This window comes from Populus euphratica, unplaced genomic scaffold (assembly GCF_000495115.2).
Source record: "Populus euphratica unplaced genomic scaffold, PopEup_1.0 scaffold1861.1, whole genome shotgun sequence".
NCBI classification, from domain to species: domain Eukaryota; kingdom Viridiplantae; phylum Streptophyta; class Magnoliopsida; order Malpighiales; family Salicaceae; genus Populus; species Populus euphratica.
The window spans coordinates 1-23078 of record NW_011501701.1 but is presented as its reverse complement, the minus strand read 5'-3'; the positions used below and the strand labels follow the sequence as shown (position 1 = coordinate 23078).

Genomic DNA, 23078 nt, shown 5'->3' with positions numbered 1-23078 from the left:
GATAAATGAATTTATCAACTTGTACTAACACATCTTCAACTATTCCTTGAGGCACTTTTACATATTTATCAGCAAGTAAGAGAATTATAGAAGTTGATTTTAACTCACCTAGATTGAGACTTTGAAAAAGTTAATATGGAAGCAAATTCACACAAGCTCCAAGATCAAGTAAGGCTCTTTCAATTTTATGTTCTCCAATAAAGAAAGAAATTACAAGACAACAAGGGTCTTTATATTTCAAAGTATTATTATTCTGAAGAATGACACTTTTAAGTACTAATCATGTACTATTGTATCCCTTTTGTTATGAGTGTGTGTATCCATTACTTGTATGTTTTAAGTACATGAAAAATGGAAAGAATATAAGATGAATTGTGAGAAGTGATGCGAAAGAATCAAATAGAGATACAATTGAGTTGGTGGATGCCCGAAAGCTACTACATGTATGTAATAGAGTCATTTGATATTGTGTTGCCTAGAAGAATAAGAAAATAATTGAGAAAATGTATGAGTCATAAGGGAAACTCTATTGTAAATTTGGTAAACCAAAGAATCAATAATGATATTACATGAGAATTTCAAGTCGTTATAGGAATAATATCCAAAAAACAATTGTAACTATATTATTTAAATAACTTAAATTTTTTATAAAGGTAATTAGGCCACTTGTTGGCCTGATTATTCATTTTAACTACATTGAACGAACGATACACCATTCACTCTTATGTAAGGATTTTTATAGAGTTGATGAATTTTTATCTCATGTTGCCACATAATATGTGCCTTTTTCTTGTTGTGTGGTTGAGTGATTCTCATATTAATTTTTTTTTATTGCACTTACAATCTCTTTAATGAATTGATCTACTTTGTTGTGATTATACTTCTTATTTATGTGTCATTATAAGCACAGGTTTGTGGTGATGAATGCACATAACTTTGATTCTTTAAGGTAAAGTTCTTGTTAGGTCAAGTTATAAATATTTCTTTAAATTGGTTAGTTATTATTGTTAATCTTTATTATTCCTTTATTTTATAATAAAAATAATATGAACTAATCGAGAAAGAGAAATCATTATTCCCTTCTTGACAAAGTACTATTTATTAGAATATTACTTTGTTTTCTTTTTTAATTTCATTCTTAATATTAGATTTATTGAAGACTGAGTTATATAATTTTTTTCAGTTTGTTTTCTTTAAGGTTATTTCAGTCTCCTAACCCAAGTTATGAGTTTTGTAAATTGACCTGATTAACTAGGGTTTTTCTAGGTCTATTTTTGCAATTGAATTTTCTTTTTAATTTTTTTTTAAAGTTGATTAAGAATTAAACTTTACAATTCATTTTGGTTTGATTTTTATGAGGTTATCTCAGTCTCATAATTTCGGTCAAAGATTTGATGGATTAAACCAAATTAACTTAGGTTTTTTTTATTCTTTTTTAATTGATTTGTTTTTCAATTTCATCCTTCAAAATTGAATTAATTGATAATTAAATTTCATAATTTATATTGATTTACTTTCTAATATGTTATCCGGATCTCATAATTTGATTGATTGACTCAGGTATTTTTGTCCTTTTATAATTAATTTTTATAATTTTATTTTTTAATATTGAGCTGTTTGGGAATTGAGCTTTAATTTTTTTTATTTGATTTCTATGAAGTTATCATAGTCTTAATGATTTATGTCATGGATTTCACATGTTAACTTGCATTAACCCGAGTCAATTTAATATGTTGTCGTCTAAATATTTTGTTTTTGAAATATTATCTTGAAAGTTTTTCAATCAAACTATTTTTTTATTTGATTATCTAAGTTACTTTTTGATTTGTCAAGTTGTCCGAGTCATATGGTATTAATCTCTACAAGGTTAATTTTTTTCCTTTTGGAAAACATATTAGCAATGCTTGAATATTTTTATTTTTTTTTTATTAGCAATGCTTGAATATTTTTATTTTTAAAAAAAAATTGATTTAGTAATATTTCTATATTGATAGAATCATAAAATACATGTACGTGAATAACATGTTGTTGATTTAGTAGTAATTTTAATGTAAATAAATGTTCACCAAATTTTCATAATTGACTTACAATGTTAAGAATATTATGAATTATAGATATTAAAAATAAAAACAACTTAAAAAAAAAGGATCAGGTTAATGGGAGGGAGTGAAAATTACAAACTAAATTGGTAGTCTGCACTACGTTATAGGCCGGATAAAAAAAATTAATGTAAAAAAAAAGAATATTTAAATATTAATAGTGTTTCTAAAGAAGAACTCTTTGATCGTGTCAACTTAAATAGATTTAATAAGCTCAGATGATTTAATAATATAATTATAAAAAAATCTAATAAAAATAAAAAAGAAAAAATGACAATGACTAATAAAAATAAATAAATGTTTGCCAATATTATTATGAAAAGATATCATTTTAAATATTCTTGAAAGGTCCCAACAATCTTATTTGATAACAAAGTAAAAATTAAATGAGAATAACATTGTAAAGAGATTGAAAGGTCCCAACAATCTTATTTGATAATAAAGTAAAAATTGAATGAGAATAACATTGTAAATAGAAAAAAAAAGTTCAAAACTTAATTACTAGTAAATCAAAGAGGATGATTTGAAAAAAATAATAAATTTGACTCTAGTCAACATGCTAAACTCGTAGGTCATTTGTGAAGTTGAGATCACCCTGTAGAATAGAAAAGAAAACGAATAACAATAGAGGTTAAGTCTCTTGAAAACTAAAAAATAAAAATCAATTGTGAAAACTCGAGTCAATTGGGGTTAACTCAACTAGCTTATGACCTAGGATATGACATTAAGATAACCCTATAAAAAATGATAAAAACCACAAAGTTTAAGGCCTAATAATCGAATATCAAAAGACAAAATAGAACTTAAAAAAAAAACAATATAAAACCTAAAAGAATCAAAGTTAAATCGGGTTAATTTTTTAAACTCGAAACCTAATTCATAAAACCAAGTCATATATAGAGTGCAAACTTGTAAAAATCATAAATCAAAATTCCCAATCATCAAAAACTAAAAAACATAATAAATAATAATTAAAATAATGAGAATCAAATTTGATAAAAATTAAATAAAATTTACAAGGGATGAAATTGAAAAATAAAATAAAATAAGAAAATGATAAAAAAAATAGTAATAAAAAGAATAAAAACCAAATATAATAGATGAGAAATTAAAGAAGAATGAAATTGAAAGAAAAAATTCTAATTTTATAAATTATTTCAAATAAAATAATAATAATCAAAATAATATAAACCAAATTAAAAGGAAAACCAAATTCAAGAACTAGTTTGAAAAATTGGAGGGTTTCAAAGACAAGAGAAAAAGAGAAAAAAAAAAGATCAGGTTAATTAAAGATCCATTTCCCATACTCACCTAGGCATGTAGGAGTCATCAAGGAAATTTCAACGTGGTCTTGAAAGCTATTGTTTGACCACATGCATTGTTCAAAGTGGGTGAGCGCTATTCACATAGTAATAAGCTAATACATTTAACAACAACTTATTTTTTTATTAATATTTATATTTTTTAAAATATTATATTCCCTCTCGATGTTCTTGATTATAACAAAAAAAAGCATAATAAAAATACAAAAATATCTCTAAAAGATACTTTAATAAATTTTACTTTTACACTTTAATTGTTGTATTGTATTGAAAAAAGTAAAATGACTAAAAAGCTTCTGAATGCCACTTTAAATCTTTTTATTTTTAAGAAAAATTAAATTATTTTATTGTATTTAAAATTAAAAAAATCTATTTATCCCGATCAATTTGGTAATATCAAATAAATCTTATTTTTTCTTTTTTAATTCATTGATTGTGAAGAACAAAATTATCATTAAACATTAGCAATTAATAATGCAACAAGTAAAAATTAAATTATTTTATTGTATTTAAAATTAAAAAAATTTATTTATCCCGATCAATTTGATAATATTAAATAAATCTTATTTTTTCTTTTTTACTTCATTGATTGTGAAGAACAAAATTATCATTAAACATTAGCAATTAATAATGCAACAAGTAAAAATTAAATTATTTTATTGTATTTAAAATTAAAAAAATTTATTTATCCCGATCAATTTGATAATATTAAATAAATCTTATTTTTTCTTTTTTACTTCATTGATTGTGAAGAACAAAATTATCATTAAACATTAGCAATTAATAATGCAACAAGTAAAAATTAAATTATTTTATTGTATTTAAAATTAAAAAAATTTATTTATCCCGATCAATTTGATAATATTAAATAAATCTTATTTTTTCTTTTTTACTTCATTGATTGTGAAGAACAAAATTATCATTAAACATTAGCAATTAATAATGCAACAAGTAAAAATTAAATTATTTTATTGTATTTAAAATTAAAAAAATTTATTTATCCCGATCAATTTGATAATATTAAATAAATCTTATTTTTTCTTTTTTACTTCATTGATTGTGAAGAACAAAATTATCATTAAACATTAGCAATTAAGAGTGCAACAAGTCTAGTAATGTTTGGCATTGTAGTTTAAAATTTGATTTTTTATTTAAAATTATTTTTTAAAATTATTTTAATGGATTAAGACTAAAAATATTTATAAAAAAATTATTTTAACACATATTTAAATAAAAATATTTTAAAACAAAAATACTTCATTTCAAATGCTACGATACTCAACAAAACTTGTAGGAATAAAGTATTATATTGATTTTTTTAAAATAATTTTTATTTAAAAATATATTAAAATAATTTTTTTAATTTTTAAAAATTATTTTTAATATTATTACAGTAATCTAGGTGTATTTAAAAATATTAATTTAAAATAAAATAAATTTAAATTATTTTAAAAACATTTTTAGAATACAAATACATTAATCCTACAAACACCCACAGACACAACGTAAAGCTGTTCTAATCCATTCCGCAACGTAAGAAAAAGAAACGAAACTTCCAGATCCACTACCACCACCAGCCAATTGTATTTGTCAGCAGCAGCAGCAGAAATAGAAGAATAAGATGAGGAGGATGAGCGGTGTGCTTGTGCTCATTTTTTACATTTTAAGTTTGCTTCTTCCTCTCCCAACCACTACAGCTTCTTCCCGTTGTTCTATCAAAGGTCTTTTCTTTCTTCCTTTGTTTTTTTGTTTCCCTGCTTCACCTCACGGATATTATTATTATTATTATTTATAGATTTCTATAATAATTAATTAATTTTCTTCTTATTAGGGTTTCAAAGAGTTGTTTTTATCAAATCAAAAGCAATTTGGAATGGTTTTTAAAATAAAATAAATTATTAATGAATGAAGCTGTGGTTTTTTTAATACAGGGTTGCCACTTGTGAGGAATATCAGTGAGCTTCCACAGGATAACTATGGAAGGGGAGGTTTGTCTCATATCACTCTTGCTGGTTCTGCAATGCATGGATTGAAAGAGGTATGCTGCGCTGCGCTGCTTGCATTTCGTAGACTTTTAATATTTCTGGTGTTTTGATTATGTACTGTTACTAGTTGGATAATTGGAAGTTGGCCATCTGTGTGAGAAGAAAAAACATACCCTCTTTTCAAATGGGAACTAGTAAAAAAGAAAATGATTTTTGTGTCTCTTGTACAGAAGCTATAGAATACAATTTTGGGTTCTTAACACCTATTCAACACATTTTCTGGGCTTTGTAGGTTGAGGTATGGCTTCAAACATTTTCTCCAGGCTCGCGCACTCCAATCCACAGGCATTCTTGTGAAGAAATATTTGTTGTCCTTAAGGGAAGTGGAACTCTCTATCTTGCAACAAGTTCACACGAGAAGTATCCTGGAAAGCCTCAAGAATATTTTGTGTTTGCCAATAGTACATTTCATATTCCTGTCAATGATGTTCACCAGGTGAACCTTTCTACATAAATTGTTTTCTGATAGGATATGAACTTCTTAGGGTATTTGGTGTTCTAAGAATCTGCACTTTAGATGTATTAGGAGGAAGAAACTTGTTAATCTGACAAAAGAAACATAGCAATATCCATTACTTTTTTTTTTTTTTTGAAATTGGTTCAATGGATTTAGTTACAAGTATTGTTGTAATGGATTACAAAATCTCACCTGCAAATGCTGCTAGATGCACTTTGAAATATGAAAAAAAAAAATATATGAGAAACTGGTTCCAATTCTAATCCGCTTCCAGTTCGGAAATGAGAACCTCAAACTTTTGAGGTTGTGTGTGCAACCAAAAAATGACTGATTAGAGGATTATCTTTAAATATTCGGATAACTGACTCTATCTTGCGAACCTAGGGATTGAATGCTGCCTTTCATATCAAATTGTAATGGTTAAATGAAATTCAATTGACAAGTGTTATGCAGTGCTCAAGTATTGCATAGGCAAGGTTAAACAGGGAGATTGGTAATATTTCCATAAAAGTAATTTTGGTTTTGATTGAAGAGGTAAAATCATGCAAGAAAACCAAGTAAAATGCTGGTCAGATCAAACAGAAGAATACAAATGCTGAATTGTTTTGGCTTCCTTTTGAGTTCTGACATCTAAAGAAACATATTTCTGCAGAAGCCATCACTTGCATTTTGAGTTTACTGGCAAATTATTATCAGGACACTTGGAAACAGATATCTGAATCCTAGAAAGAAATCAAATGGCCACCAAAGTAACAAATAAAAGCTATGTAATATTATTATAGGCCAATACTTGTTCGTTTCTATATTTGTATGCAATTAGCTTTCTCTGGAAGTTGTCATTTTGTTTTCCATGTCTTCCTCTTTTCAATTGTGACTATTTCTTTTATAGCATGTCTACATGTAGACTAGTGAAGTACACTATGCTCAGGACATTTGATAGTTTGATAATATTCAGTGGAATGGTGCTGAAAGGAAATAAATATAATTCAGCTCCACTTAACTGTTTGCAAATTCCCTGACACAAGTATTTGGTTGCAATTTGTCTCTGCTGTTCCAAACACCAATATAGGTCAAATGCTCTTGGTCCTAGCTTACATAATGTGAATCTTATCTGGTCTCGTCCTTAAGTCTGTTGTCAATATATTGAAATTATTTTATCTTCTGCTGTTTTGCAATTATCTGTGACATGATTGTTTTCTTTTTTTGCTGCAGGTCTGGAATACCAATGAACATGAGGATTTGCAAATGCTTGTCATAATATCTCGCCCACCAGTTAAAGTGTATGCAAATGCTTTTCTTCTATTTTCTTAAATGTTTACAAACAATGTGCTGCAATTTATATCTTTTTTCGGACTGCTTGTTCAATTACCAGGCGACAAGCTTCTAAGTGATCTTCACAAATATTTGTTTGTTCAACCATTTGCATTATAGTATCATTATAGACGCCTTTAACTTTTATGATGCCCAAGAATCTCCATCCTCCGCTATTGAGTTGGATGATCCAGAATAGTTCTAGTTGCTTATGTATTTCTGCTGTCAGTGCTTCTGATTGTTGTCATTTGAAAAAAAGACCTGGTCACCCTACTATGCATGATATTACTGCTCTCCCTTCTACATATGGCTATGATATTTGATCCTTGGTCCTAAATGTCACACCTTTTGAAAGTTATTTCCACGTTAGGTGTCATTACAGCCTGATGTTGCAGTTCTTTTGGTTTATTATTCTGAAAGAAACATCCTTTTCTTAATATACCGAGCACACCAAGATGGGCATGATAATATAAAGCGCAATTGCAATTTACTTCCCCTTGTCTCTGTGACAAGAAACATTGTTCTAATGCAGCTATTTGTATCATAAATGTCAACATAGAGATGGAAGATAGATGTCCTGTATTATTTTTGCATTAAGTTCCTGGTTTACTTTCTTACCTTGGTTGTTTTTATACAAACACACACACACACACCTCAGAATCCAAATCTAAAAAAGCTGCAGTGTTTTCAATCTTGTCAAGCTTATTGTACATACAATATGTTTGCTCTAAAAGTTTCATCTAGATGAATCTCAAAATTTTCTTTTCCACCTTTTTTTCCCCCCCTTCTATCGATGATACCAATCAGGTGGTATGTGTTATTTCTTCAGCTTATAATGTGACTGGCTTTGGAATCAATTCTCATTTGCAGTATTCCAAAATAAGTAAATAAATTTTACACTGGTCCTTTTGTCCCCGTTTTGGTTTTTCCCTTGCTCAACAATTTCTTGTTTCCAGGTTCATTTATGAGGACTGGTTCATGCCCCATACTGCAGCAAAGTTGAAGTTTCCCTATTACTGGGATGAGCAATGCCTCCTAGAACCTCCAAAAGATGAACTTTGATATCCACTCCTTGCGCATATATGCTAACACACACATGGACTTTCTTATCGTGGACTGATAAATATTGATATGGAAGTTGTCTTGAAATTCAGGAGCTTTAAAGCGATTTACCTATTTTGCAACATCAGCTGAGAATTTCAGAAGTTGTATATATTTTGGGAACTTTTAAATGTACTCCTGACTGGAATGTGGATTTTGATGTTTTTCATTCTGCTATACGGTTTCCACGTTATCATGCAGCAAAGGCTTTTGTTTCCATATGATTGAGAAATGGTAATTTCTTGGGGTAATTGCAAATATGCTGTCCAATTAAATTGAAATAACCACTAGCTGTTGTTCCCGCTATATACCGTGTGCTGGCATTATGGATGTGTTTTTTGATATTATAAAATTTTGGTATTATAAAATTTGTTATTTGAGGAATGTAAAGATGTTTGTACTTGGTACAATGAATAGTAAAAATAGTTGTGAATGGTAATTAAAAACTAAATGGAAAGTTGATTTTATTTGTAAGAAGTGAAAAGATATATTAACATAATTCTAAAACGATTGGGTTTTTTACTATATATGAATAAATTGTAGATTTACTATATATATATATTGTGGATTAAGAGATAATTATATGTAGATTTATATAGTTACTCGCTATGTTATAACATATATAGAGATTTGCTTATAACATAGAGATATAGAGATTTTCTATTATATGTGGATCAAGATACAATGAACTGAGGATAACACTATAGCCACTTAAAGGTGTTTCTTACTTGTGTTTTTAGTAAACAATTGTGGATAACACTGCAGCCACTTGGGGGCGTTTCATAGCCACTTGAAGGTGTTTCTTACTTGTGTTTTTAGTAAACAATTGTAGCTGGGGATAAATATTATTATTTGTTTTCTAATTACCTAAGCGTTTCTCGCACATCTCATGGGGTTGTGGACACCTGATGCTTGAGCTATTAGGCTTGGTTGTTAAGCTAGTCATGTGTGCCTGCCTACGCCGTAGGTTGCTGCCACCTAGTGCTAGGGTTAGTCGAGGCCCTAGCATGCAGACATCTAGCGTGAGGTTTGCTACGTCTCGGGGCGCTAGGGGAAGCCTGAATGTTGAGTTCTATTCTAACCGCCCTTAGGTTTAGAGGCCCATGCGGCTAGATTGGTGGACTATAGGGGGGAAAAATAAAAAAAATAGTAATAATAATTATTATTGTAACACTTTGGTTAGACAAGTTTGATATTATTATTAATATGATAAATATTATTATTTATATTCTAAATATTATTATCTTTATTGCAATTAGAAGTATTGATGTTAAGGATAGAAGAAAATTGGAAAAACATATAATAACAATTATCATTATTGTTATTGTTAATATTTTTTTTTAAGAAAATTATTACTATATCAACTTTAGTCAAACAAATTTCATATTATTATTATTAATTCTAAATATTATTATATTTATTGTAATAGAATGTTTAAAAAATATTATTATTTGTACTAAATTAAAAATAGAAGGAAATTACAAATAATAATAATAATAATAAATTATTATTATTATTGTAAAAAAAATTAAAAAAATATTATTGTAAGCCACAAGCTCTTAGCTAAACGCACACCCTAGAGGGTTGTGTACACCTAGCACTTGGGCTAAAAGGCTTGGGAGTTGGGTAGACCACATGCACCTACCCGCGCTCTAAGCTACTGCCACTTGGTGCTAGGACTAGCTGAGGCCCAACACCTGATGTGGGGCCTGCCACGCTTTGTGCGTTAGGGGCAGATACACATGCTTGTAGAGTCGCGAGGTAGGGTATGCAACCCCGCACTCCTAGCCTCCAAACCCATACGCTCGGTGCAAACCCAGTAACACGACCAAAAGAAAACGAAGAAAAAGAAGAAGTTGATGATAAATTTGAGATAGAAGATCAATTTGAGGATCAAACAATGATAAAAACAAATGTCAAGGTTAGAGGATCCACTAATAGTATTTCAAATAATTACAGTATATTTTTTTTATTATTCAATTGAAAACCACATACAAAGGAGGTTAAAATCAGATTATGAGTTGTTAATATGATTACATTAGTTATATCGAAATAATGCTAATACTTATAAATATTGTCATATATTCATGATTATAACTTATGTTAACAATAAATTAAGTTTTTTTCATAGCACAAGTGTTGGTTATATTATATGGTTGGGCTATGAAAGTGTCAAGTATTTGTAGTACCAAGTGTTATATAACACAAATCTAGACTAACTAGTGAACAAGACAACAAATACAAAACATGTTAGTGAGTAGTACTTGAAAGTATATTTTTATCAAGGTTTTATATCATTATTTTGCACTTGAAGTATTAATAACTCCCTAACTAAAACATGTTTTATAATAACATATCTAATAATATAAGATACCTTTAATTTATGGTAAATATTTGTTTTAAATATAGGTCTATCACATAAATGAAAGGACAAAGAGATGGCTAAACATAGAAAAGGGATGTTGATGCAGTCTAAGCCGGAACACTATTCAGTAATTGGATTATATCTAGAGTTGTAGATCTCAGATTTAGGTTACTTTATATGGATGAAAAGGTGAGAAACTTTTAGAGGAGCCTAATATTTAAAAAGGTCATTTTCAAGTTCAAATTGTAACAACAACGAAGAAGTCCGAATCTGTCTTACAATTCGAACACTGTTTAGTGCTTGACCCATATTTAGAGTTCTAAAAATTCAAATGATTTCCATTTTTTTTTCTTGTAAAGATGAGATAATTTCCTACAATATTCATTTTCAAGTGGTTCCAATTCTAACATTATCAATGACATTTTGGGCAGACAAAAGAAGATAAGGATTGTCACCAAGTCACGAGTTGGCCACCTACTCATCAATTAGTCATCAAATCAATAGTTTTTAATTTTGGCCTATAAAAGGAGGCATTTGCCATGCATTTAGGCATCTTGGTTTCCAGATCAAGATCATGATCTTGTTTTCTCTCTTTGTATTTTTATAATGCTTAAGTTTTGCTTTCATTAATATCAAGTTTATACCTTTCATTTCCTTTCCTTTACTTACTTAACTTTTATCTTATTTATATTCTTTTTTTTTCTTTCATTCATTATGTTTAGTTAAGTTTACTATGTCAAGGTGAAAAAGTTACACTAATGGTGTAAGAATAAGTATACTGTAAAAGTGCTTTTACCTATTCTAGGCATATGTGAAATGAAAGACTTTCAGTTGTTTTGCACGACGTTTCTTTGCAAAAGTGCTTTTACCTATTTCAGGCATGTGTGAAATGAACGAGTTAGAGAACTCACCTGATAATCAGACCTTTGCTTCAATCAACCAGCGAATATCTTCACGAATTCCATGATTCATTAACAACCTCAATCTTGCATATCTAGCACGGTAAATTTTTGTAATTGCATTCTGAGGTAGAGCGGGAAAATACTTTTTCAATTTTTCAAGATTAGTGTCCATTATCAAGTGAGAATTAGAAGAGAGATTCAAAGACTTGCACAAATATATACACAGATATCAGTTATTATGGGAAACTGAAAGAATCGACTTAAGTCACGGAGTACCATTGTCCGCCATTTGACCGGGGTGAGAGAAACTAGCAAAAATCACTCAAAAAGAAACATAAAAATAATGTGAGAAAAAAAAAAATAATCAACCTTTATCTACAAGATAATTCAAACCAGTTGATTCATTTTCACTAGGAAAATTGTCAAAGTAAGCTTTCAAACGATGTCCATTTTCCTTAAAAACATTGTTATTCATTGAATTCTCAATATCATAGGCCCTATAAGGATTGCTCCATCTTGATCTTAGCTCTCTAGGGAATGCATAGAGTTGAGAATTATAAAACAAAACTTTTTAACCAGTATCAATTTTTTGACAATTTTCACAAGTTTTGTAGAATGCATGGATGTCCTTGAACATGGTGAGCCAATAAAATCCATTTTGAAAGATTTTTGTAGCTATCGTTTTTGACAAGAAATAATTCCACATGCTTCAAAATGACAAAGTTTAATGACACTACATACCTCATTATCGGGAATGAATCTTTGAAATATTTGATCAGGACAATATTTGAATAAGTTAGGGTCATCACAATAAAAGTTCTTCACTTCGTTCAAAAACTTTTCTTTATCTTGGGTACTCCAATCAGCTGGCAAATCTCCTAAAGTAAGAAAATTAATATTTTTATCATACCAAGGCATTGGACTAAGAGAAAGTAAGGATTCGTTAGGAAAATAATCATCGATTGGTGTGATGTTAGATATCGAATTTGTTGTCACTTTTGACAAAAGATCCGCATCAATATTTTTGGTGTGTTTTTCATCCGTGATTTCTTCCTCAGAATAAATCATTTGCAAATCTTCAGATTCATCCAACTCATTTTTACTTAAAGTAGATTCAAGTTGATCATAAACTAATTCATCAATATGATCTACTTCTTGTAAATCATTATCATCTCCGGGTTGCTTGCAAATGTTGAAAATATTCATCTCCAATGTCATGTTTCCAAATGATAGCTTCATCAGTCCATTCCTACAATTAATCAATGCATTAGAAGTTGCAAGAACTTTATCAGTCCATTCCTATAATTAATCAATGCATTAGAAGTTACAAGAAATGGACGTCCTAAAATAACAGGAAATGAATTACATGCTTCAACAGGTTGTGTGTCCAAGACAACAAAATCCACAAGATAAATGAATTTATCAACTTCTACTAACACATCTTCAATTATTCCTCTAGGCACTTTTACAGATCTATCGGCAAGTAAAAGAGTTACAGAAGTTGGTTTTAACTCACCTAGATTGAGACTTTGAAAAACTGAATATGGAAGTAAATTCACACTGGCTCCAAGATCAAATAAGGCTCTTTCAATTTTATGTTCTCCAATAAAGCAAGAAATTATAGGATAACCAGGGTCTTTATATTTCAAAGCATTATTGTTGTGAAGAATAACACTTACTTGTTCGGCTAAAAAGGCTCTCTTTTTCACATTCAGTTTTCTCTTCATAGTGCATAGATCTTTCAAAAATTTAGCATAGGAAGGAATCTATTTAATAGCATCTAGCAAAGGTATATTGATTCTTACCTGTTTGAAAGTTTCAAAGATTTCAGAGTTGTGATTGACTTTTCTTTGTTTGGTCATGGTATGAGGAAATGAAAGTGCTGGCGGGGAATCAATCGTTTCTTTGCAATTTTCAGATTCAACCCCTTCCTTACCCTTAGAGATTAACTCATCATCTTTCTCATAAGGTTCAAGAGTGGGTTTTTCAATAACCTTACCACTGTGAAGAGTAGTGACTGATTTGACTTGATCCATGTGTTGGCTTCCGGAACTACTTGCATTTGCATTATATTACCCCTTAGGATTTTGTTGTGGTTGAGATGGAAACTTACCTTTCTCTTGAAAACTGAGAGCAGATGTCAATTTTGCAAGAGTATCTTTAAAATCTGTCATGTTTTGAGTAAGTTGAGTATTGATTATCTCTTGCTTTTCAATGAATACATGCAATGTTTCCTCAAGATTTCTTCTTGGAGTTGGAGCATTAGCAGGTGTATATCCATGAGAATTTTGGAAGTTGTGGTGTGTTTGAAACGGTATTTAAGAAGTTTGTACATTGTTATTATCACTCTTCCAACTGAAATTTGGGTGATTTCTCCAACCAAGATTGTATGTTTGCAAGTATGGGTTCTTAAGGCATTAGGTGTTGAGACACCCCTTCAAGCTTAATAACTCAGGTTGCAGATACTGATACGTAGATAGTACAATGTTTAATTCTCTTAAGCTTTTCTCCTTAACCCATGTAACAAATATTGGGTCAATAGCTCCCAAGTCTGTTGACTTTAGGGTATTAGGTGTTAAAACACCTCTTGGGACTTAATTGCTTAGGTTATGAGGCTACGAAACCAAACTTATCTATGTTTTTATTATCATTAATTTTTTATATTTATATTTATATTTTTTTATAAATTATATACTATCCCTTTCCCTTAGTTATTACCTTTAACAAAAGAACATAAATAATGTAATAATCTAATGTGCAATTGACAATCATATGTTAAAGTGTGTGTGTGCAAATGAAGGTTTAGGAATACTTGTTAAATGAGTATATGAGCAAAATTAAGTGATAACAATGCGAGAGTTTGTAAACCTCAATGTTTCAAGAAGTATTATGATAGACCTTGTTAAGAATATTTACTAATATGCGTCTCAAGAGTCACTTTAACAAAATAATTTTTTACTCTATCATCATAATACTCTATCAAGGTTTTATATCATCATTTTTCACTTGAAGTATCAATAACTCCTTAACTAAAGCATGTTTTATAATAACATATCTAATAATATAAGATACCTTTAATTTGTGGTAAATATTCATTTTAAATGCAGGCCTATCACATAAATAAAAGAATTGATTGATGAATTTAAGAATTGAAATTGAAAGGACATAAAGATGGCCAAACTTAGAAAAGAGATGTCGATGCAGTCCAAACCGGAACACTGTTCGGTAATCGGGTCATATCTAGAGCTATAGATCTCGGATTTAGGTCTACTTTATATGGATGGAAAAGTAAGACATAGGCCTACAACTTTCATATGGAGCCTAAGATTTAAAAAGGTTATTTTCAAGTCCAAATTGTAACAACAACAAAGAAGTCTGAATTTGTCCTCCAGCCCAAGCAATGTTCAGTGCTTGGCCTATATCTGGAGTTCTAGAAGTTCAAATGACCTCAATTGTATACCCTTAAAAGCTAAGACAATTTCCTACAACTTTCATATTTTCAAGTGGTTCTAATTTTGACGTTATCAATGACGTTTTGGGCAGACAAGAGAAGATAAAGATTGTCACCAAGTCAAGAGTTGGTCACCCACTCATCAATTAGTCATCAAATTAATACTTCCTAATTTTGGCCTATAAAAAAAGGCATTTGCCATGAATTTAGGTATCTTGGTTTCCAGATCAAGATCATGCTCTTGCTTTCTCTCTTTGTATTGCTTATGTTTTGCTTTCATTAATATTAAGTTTATGCTTTTCATTTCCTTTCTTTTACTTAGTTAACTTTTATCTTATTTATGTTCTTATTTTGTTTTTTTTTCTTTCATTATGTATAGCTAAGTTTATTATGTCAAGGTGAAAATGTTATAGTAATATTGTAAGAATAAATATAATGTAAACTCAATATGAACTTTAATGTTTGATACTAACATGTTTTGTATTTGTTATCTTATTCACTCTTTAATACTTTGCTTGTTAAATAATTAATCTAGATTTATGTTGTATAATACTTGGTACAATAAATGCTTGGCACTTTCATAGCCCATACTGTATGGTATAACTGACACCTAAGTTATGAAAGGAATTTGATTTGTTATTAACATAAGTTATAATCATGAATGGCTGACGAGATTTACAAGTATTAGCATTATTCGAATAAGATAACTAATATAATCATGTTAACAATTTATAATCTGATTGGAACCTTCTTTGTGTGTGGTTTCTAATTGAGTAATAAGAGTTTATACTATACTTGTTTAACATACCATTAGTGGATCCTCTAACCTTGACATTTGTTGTTATCATTGTATAATCCTTACATTGATTTTTCATCTCAAAGTTCTCTTCAACTTCTTCTTCTTCTTCTTCTTCTTCTTCTTTTTTTATTATTATTATTACTACTACTACTAATACTATTATTATTATTATTATTAGTACTATTATTATTGTTGTTGTTGTTGTTGTTATTATTGTTTATAATTGTTGTTTATAATTTATATAATTAACCTCCCTGTGATTCGATCCCGGTCTTACTAGGTTATTTATTACTTCGACACTCTTGCATTTGAGAAAATATATCAATTTTTTAATCATGTCAAAGCATATACAAATTAACTTGCACTTTGTTCAGGACCTATTTAAAAAAAAAAAAAGCTCTCAATGTTCAACATATCCATACAAACAATCAACTTGTAAATTTATGCACCAACCCCCTTTCTAGACAACACACAAACTTTCTCACGAACAGGATCGGTCTCACCGATGGTAGTCTAATTCCTGTGAGGGGTGTATCAAGGAAGAATAAACTATCATCACATGGTAATAAAAGATTTCAACTCATGACAGCTGATATGCCAAGACTATTGCAAGCCAACTCCTGTAATCCAAGATTTCATGACAGCTAATATGCTAATTACTGCAAGCTAGAATCAAAGTTGATTTTTTGTATTTATTCTTCTTTACACACTTTCCATACTTAGTGACTCTATTTTTGTATATAAATCAGTTCTGACAATTGAATAAACTATACACAATTCAAAACATTTGTTGTTATCTTTTATTCTATGTCATGTATGTATCTAACAATATGGTGTGGCATTTTCTTTCTGCGTAAAACTAATGCTCAAATGCTTCTGCAGAGGGTATTCTTGGTCACACCGTCAGCAATTAAGTTCAGCATCTGGGGCCTCTAAATAACTTTTGTTCTTGCAGTGGGCCGATTTACTGGACTTCAATGCTCAGACTTGAGAATGAGAATACCATAAGTGAATCTACCTTCCTGTGACAGGTAACAATTTACGTGGCCTCGTCCTGCATCTGTTCTTATGTGTTGACTTTTCGAAACATGGATGCTCGATTATATGAAAACGTAACGTCAAAAAATGATCCGTATTTTTTATTCCGTTAACATGCTTGATCAGATGGAACATTTGCATTCATACAAGAAAAATTATTTGGCGTTACCTGATTCGCTGTAGGTTGATAGCCATCTGTGAGGAGATTAATGCTGCGAGAGCAGAGGGTGAGCTTGGAGTTGAAGAGGTTCTTTACTGGACACTAATAAAGATTTACAGGTCGCCACACATGCTTCTGGAGTACACTAAACCAGACTAGCACTGACACGAACCACCCTGCATTTTCAAGTCACAAGGAAAGATGCTGACACGACGTTTGACCAGCACCAAGTTACTCGAGACCACGGCATAGATGGATTATGATTTCTCTTTTCCTTTCAAAATACATAATATCATTTCTGCAGAGGATTCGCTGCTTCGATTTCTTATTTGAGATTGGCCCTCAAACTGTAATTTCACCGTAGCACCTTTATAATTATCACTTTTTCCCCGCATGGCCAATGCAGCGCAGTACAACTAAAAACTGAAAATTACGGGGTCAAAGTGCATATTTTCCTGTGATGTACATAAGGCTTACACCCACCCAAGTTCCTGTACAGAACCTTTTTGGGGGTGTTAAAAGTGTGCAACTGTATTCTTGATGTATTGAAACAATTCTTACAAAATTTAAAAAGAAAAATGAGTAGTCAAATTTCAATACATTCATCCAGCTGTGGGATTTGAATATTTCTTCGTTTGCTAGATGATGCACCCACTTGTACGCATGTCAAGAGCGCCAAACGATTTGATTGTCTTCAGTTTCTTGCGCCCAGAGTTTTTTCTAGATTTTTTCTTGGTTACTTTCTCTCAAGCGTACAATTAATGATGTTTTTGGGTGGATGAAACCCAATTTAACACAAGAGGATGTGCAGTGATATACATCAGTAACAATGGTAATGCAAGAAACAACCGTAATATCAGATATTCGCAATGAACTGCTTGGAAACATGCAGAACCAGAACCAGACCATTCATGACTAGACACACCAGAATTATTTCCTTAGCTGTGGGGCTGTGTTGTGCTTTACAGTATAAAATATCAACAAGGATTATAATATATTTCATTCATTATGAAATAATCTATAACCTTGTAGTCAAATTGTTCATTGTAGTAATTTTTAAATTAAAAAAAAAAGTCTAAGAAATGTATAAATGCAAAAAAAATAATGTGATGCTATCAATATTTACAACGTTATGAGAAAGATAAACATGAGGAAAAAACAATCTACCAAAATATGATAAAAATTCCTCTCGCATATTTCTCTCCCCTATATACTGATAATTACAACTTGAACACTGAAATTTCTCTATGATACACCAATTTCCACAATAAGCAAATATGTTACACTTCAAAATGACAGCACCTCTAAAATGTTATTTATTTTTTATTTATTTTTTTGTACAAATAACTCCACACTCTCTTGAGGAGAAAGGATCTAATACCAACCCAAATCAATGGCATCCATTGTCAAGAAGCTTGACGCAGTTTATCGTGTCAGCCGACAATAACTCGTTATGTTGGTTCATAGACCAAATAAGTTGCAGATGCCAACCGCATCACTGCCTTCCTAGAAACTGGCAAGTAGTATGGTCCACAGTCCACGATCCATACTTAAGCCGAAGGAAAACTAATTCTCTGCTGCAATCACCAGAATAAGGAAAAAAAAAATACAGTAACAATGCCTCTGCTCTCACCCCTGCAATCCTAGTAAACACAGATCCCTACAGACTACGGGTTTCCATTGAAGGACTAGATTTTGCACCCAAAGAAGATTGCGACTGGTTGTGAAATATCTGATGCAATTAAATAAAGTAAACAGTAAGCTAGCAACTAGTTTAACTATTAAAAAAACACTGTTCTAACATCTTCTCAAAGCATCAGTTCTTTCTAGTTGCCTTACAATAATCAATAGGGTACTGGAATGGGAGGAGGACAGCGACGAAACCAACAAGATCACATAAGGTAAAAAGCTGCAGGAAATTCTCACCAGACCAATCTCACAAGTTACAAGACCCCAACAAAATTTACTGCAGATCAGCAGACAAAGTTCCACTTCAAGCTGAATCCTTTAATGCCCTCTTTTTGTTGCCATTTGCACTAGAGGGAACCTTTCTCACAGCATCTTCAGGGACGGTGTCTTCCATTACCTTTGGAGAAGTAAAATTGAAGGCAGAGAGGTTTACATCTTTGTATTTTGGATTTGCTTCTATAAATGCTGCCATCTCATTGCGTGTTCTCAGCTTCTTTCCTGTGGGAGTGATATAGTAAGCATCCATTTTTGAGAAATCACGTCTCAGCACCAAGCTCCTTTTAAAACCTTCTGGAGTCTTGGGAACGCCAGGCCTATCAATGACCCAGGTTCGAGTGGCATTGTACTCAATGTCAGCAGGATCATCACAAGATACGCCAGGTTTTCTGTCACAAACATATGGATTCTCTTCCATTTTACTTCTTATCTCCTCATACTCTTCTTCAGTCGGAATCACCCTCCATTTTAAGCATTTGTCGCACTGTGCAGCATATGTATCAATTGATCGGTTGGCAACTCGTGGATTCTGTCATCACAACTTAAAAAGCACTTAACATCTCTTTCCTATTTATTTTCCTCAAATGACAAAACAAATTTGTAACTAATTTAGCAGGTTAGGTTCAAGTTTAAAGAAAAAAAAGATTCTGAAATTTTGAATTACAAGAATAAAAAGGGAATTAGAATATAATGAATCTACATGATGGAGAACGTATATCTTTCTTTCTATAGTGCATCCTAAAAACTTGGATTGCCACCAGGAAAGGCAATCATCAGCCTTGGAAAAGAAATGGGTAATTCAATGTGCTGATAATATCGACAAGAAAAAACAATGGCAAAGAAAATTTTTGCATCTTTTTTATAATCTATTGTACCCACTTGACACACAGAGGTCACGATGCACCCAATACAAAGACACAAAATCAACGGCAAGAGTAGTAAAAACAACCAAACAAACATTGAAAGTCGAGGAACTTAAGGCACCAAACGACAAGACTACCGTGGAACCACCAATAAAGTACCATATCATCAATTTGAACTAGTATGCCCACCCGATAGCAACAACTACTAATTAATCCGCATATGATAATAAATCTTTTGACAATTTTATTTTTTGTGTTCACGAAGATTAAACATCTTTACGGCGCAAATCGAAGAAAAATAAAGACAATCTCATGTTAGGGTTGAATGTACAGATATAAAGATCATCTCTCGCTTGCAACATCCCTACCCTTATCTTTTCTTCAAAAATAAATAAACAAATCTCAGAAGCTAAATTACTTAGCTCTATAGAGATCGGATCGGAAACGTAAGCCCTAGATTATTTTAGGGGATTGAATCGGAGTAGTACCTTGGGGGATGTTTTGGGGGTTTCAGGACTACGCTCTTTCAGTGCCATGCCTCTCTCGGCTTCTCTTCTCTTCTCGACTCTTCAGCTCACCAATTTTAGGTATTTGACAGTCAACGGACGACCCCATTTTTCGGGACACAACACCGCTTTATTTAAACTTCCTTCCCTCTCAATGTCACTGCCTGTCTTATCTTTTGCCACGTATACGTTCCTCGCTAACTAGAGTTAAGAATTTAATTCGTTAAATTTCAGACCTCTTCACAAGTGGAAAGAGATCACTATTATTTGAAATTTGAAATATTTATTTTTTATATATCAATTTTTTTAGGATTAATAATTTATTTTTTATATTTTCAAAATATAATATAAAATTGATGAGATAATTAAGTTATACAAAGGGTTATATATATATATATATATAGTGATAGGTTTCGTTTAAATATAAATAAAAAACTCACAAAAATATCATATGCAGGTGAGGATATATCATAAATCTGAAATAATTTTCTGCTTAAATAGTAAACCATACGCATGAAACTGAATAATGGGTAAGCCAAACACAAAGACACATCATAAAGCCATTATCAATAATTGACACCTAACAAATGAAATGATAGAAATGGACTCCACACACTATTGAAATAAAATGCAACAAAAAGATAACATCAAGCATCAATTTTGTTAACTATTAAGACCTAGTCTATACACACTATTGTGATTTGGTTTGAAATATTTATCTAAATATCGTGGTTTATCAATACTTTCCCAACCAAGTGGACACTTGTCTACAAGGTCCACATCTGGAAATTACTCAAGTAATGACTGGTGTGTCTCCTACGTGACCTCTTCAACTGGTAAATGTTTCCATTGAACCAAATGTTCTTCAAACATTTTTCCTTTTTTTGATCCAGTGAGTATCTAGAATGTGTTTAGGCGCAAGTATGATCGCTTCTTCATCAATTATGGGCAGTAACTTAGTAGAGGATAGTGTATGCTCACCAATAAATTTCTCTAAAAGGGAAATGTGAACAACTATATGAAAGCGGGCTCTCATTGGCAATTAATGTTTGTAAGCAATTAATTTTTTGTATTATAGGATACGACCTATAAAAGTGACTAGCAAGCTTCTAGTGGGCACATTTAAAAAATTGATTATTATCGATAGGGATGCAACTTGAGAAACATCATTTCACCTATTTCGAACATGACATCCCTGCTCTTTTAATCAGTTATTTTTTTCAATCGATGGAGGCTTCCAAATTGGTTTTGAGTTGTCATGGTATCACATCTCTAGTTATCAGTTGCCTATCCACTTCATTGATAGAAGAAAAAAGATATTATAATTGATACGACCAAAAGATCTCAAGTGTAAGAGTATCGAAGTAATAAATAACCCAGCAAGATCGGGGTCGAACCACAGGAAGGTTAATTATATAAATTATAAATAATAATGATGACAACAACAACAACAACAACAACAACAATAGTAATAGTAGTAGTAGTAGTAGTAGTAGTAATAGTAGTAGTAATAGTAGTAGTAGTAGTAGTAATATTAATAGTAATAATAATAGTAGTAGTTCTAATAGTACTAGTAATAGGAATAATAATAATAATAATAATAATGAGAGCTTTGAAATGTGATATTGATATAAGGAGTAAATAATGATAAAAACAATTATTAAGGTTAGAGGATCCACTAATGGTAGTTCAAACAAGTATAGTATAAACTATTATTATTCAATTGTAAACTACACACAAAAAAGTTCTAATCAAATTATAAATTGTTAACATGATTACATTAGTTATCTTATTTGAATAATGCTAATGCTTATAAATGTTGTTAGGTATGCATGATTATAACTTATGTTAACAAAAAATTAAGTTCCTTTTATAACACAAGTGTCAATTACATCATATGGTTGGGCTATGAAAGTGCCAAATATTTATTGTACCAAGTGTTATACAATATAAATCTAGATTAGTCATTTAACAAGCAAAGTATTAAGAGTAAACAAGATAACAAATACAAAATATGTTAATATCAAACATCAAAGTCTATGTTGAGTTTATATTAAACTTATTTTGACACCATTAGTGTAACCTTTTCACCATGACATGATAAACTTAGTCAAACATGATAATAATAAAAAAAAAAAAAGAAACATAACTAAACAAGATAAGAACACAAAAAAGATAAAGTTAATTAAATAAAAAAAGAAAGAAATGAGAAGCATAAACAAGAGATTAATATAAGCAAACTTAAGCATTATAATAAAGAGAGAGTAAGAGCATGATCTTGATCTAAAAAACAAGATGCCTAAGCAAATACCTCCTTTTATAGGCCAAAACTGGAAACTTTTGATTTTTTGACTAATTGTTGAGTGGATGGCCATGTCTTGACTTGGTGACAATCCTTATTTTCTTGTTTGAACAAACATTATTGCTAGCATCAGAATTTGAATAGACTTAAATAATGAAAGTTCTAGGAAATTGTCTCCGCTTTCCAAGAAAAAAAATTAAGGTCATTTGGACTTCTAGAACTCAAGATATGGGCTAAATACTGAATAGTAGGCTGCATAATAGATTCAGACTTCTACGTTGTTGCTAAAATTTGGACTTTCAAATAGCATAATTGAGTCTTGCCTTCTGTATGAAAGTTTTAGGCCTATGTCTTAACTTTCCATCTATATAAAGCAGATCTAAATCTAAGTT

At 30.6% G+C, this 23078-nt stretch overlaps 2 protein-coding genes across 2 annotated transcripts; one reads left to right on the top strand and one right to left on the bottom strand.

Annotated features, from left to right (window-relative positions):
• The first annotated feature begins 4923 nt into the window (after window positions 1-4923).
• Window positions 4924-8593, top strand: ABP1 (endoplasmic reticulum auxin binding protein 1). Its single transcript, XM_011016206.1, has 5 exons — window positions 4924-5142; window positions 5353-5459; window positions 5699-5902; window positions 7136-7203; window positions 8191-8593. The coding sequence occupies exons 1-5, from the start codon at window positions 5043-5045 to the stop codon at window positions 8294-8296; spliced, it is 585 nt and encodes a 194-aa protein (XP_011014508.1). The 5' UTR covers window positions 4924-5042; the 3' UTR covers window positions 8297-8593.
• A 9677-nt stretch (window positions 8594-18270) lies between these two features.
• On the bottom strand, window positions 18271-20528 carry LOC105118292 (methyl-CpG-binding domain-containing protein 4-like). The gene is made up of 2 exons (XM_011016205.1): window positions 20367-20528; window positions 18271-19544 (listed from the first exon to the last, which is right to left on the bottom strand). The coding sequence occupies exons 1-2, from the start codon at window positions 20412-20414 to the stop codon at window positions 19044-19046; spliced, it is 549 nt and encodes a 182-aa protein (XP_011014507.1). The 5' UTR covers window positions 20415-20528; the 3' UTR covers window positions 18271-19043.
• Window positions 20529-23078: the final 2550 nt, after the last annotated feature.

Coding starts and splice junctions, on each gene's coding strand:
- LOC105118292 (XM_011016205.1), bottom strand. CDS start 20,414: ATGGCACTGAAAGAGCGTAGTCCTGAAACCCCCAAAACATCCCCCAAG. Junction 19,545..20,366: donor CCCCCAAAACATCCCCCAAG/GTACTACTCCGA, acceptor TTGTGATGACAG/AATCCACGAGTTGCCAACCG.
- ABP1 (XM_011016206.1), top strand. CDS start 5,043: ATGAGGAGGATGAGCGGTGTGCTTGTGCTCATTTTTTACATTTTAAGT. Junction 5,143..5,352: donor TTCCCGTTGTTCTATCAAAG/GTCTTTTCTTTC, acceptor TTTTTAATACAG/GGTTGCCACTTGTGAGGAAT. Junction 7,204..8,190: donor TCTCGCCCACCAGTTAAAGT/GTATGCAAATGC, acceptor TCTTGTTTCCAG/GTTCATTTATGAGGACTGGT.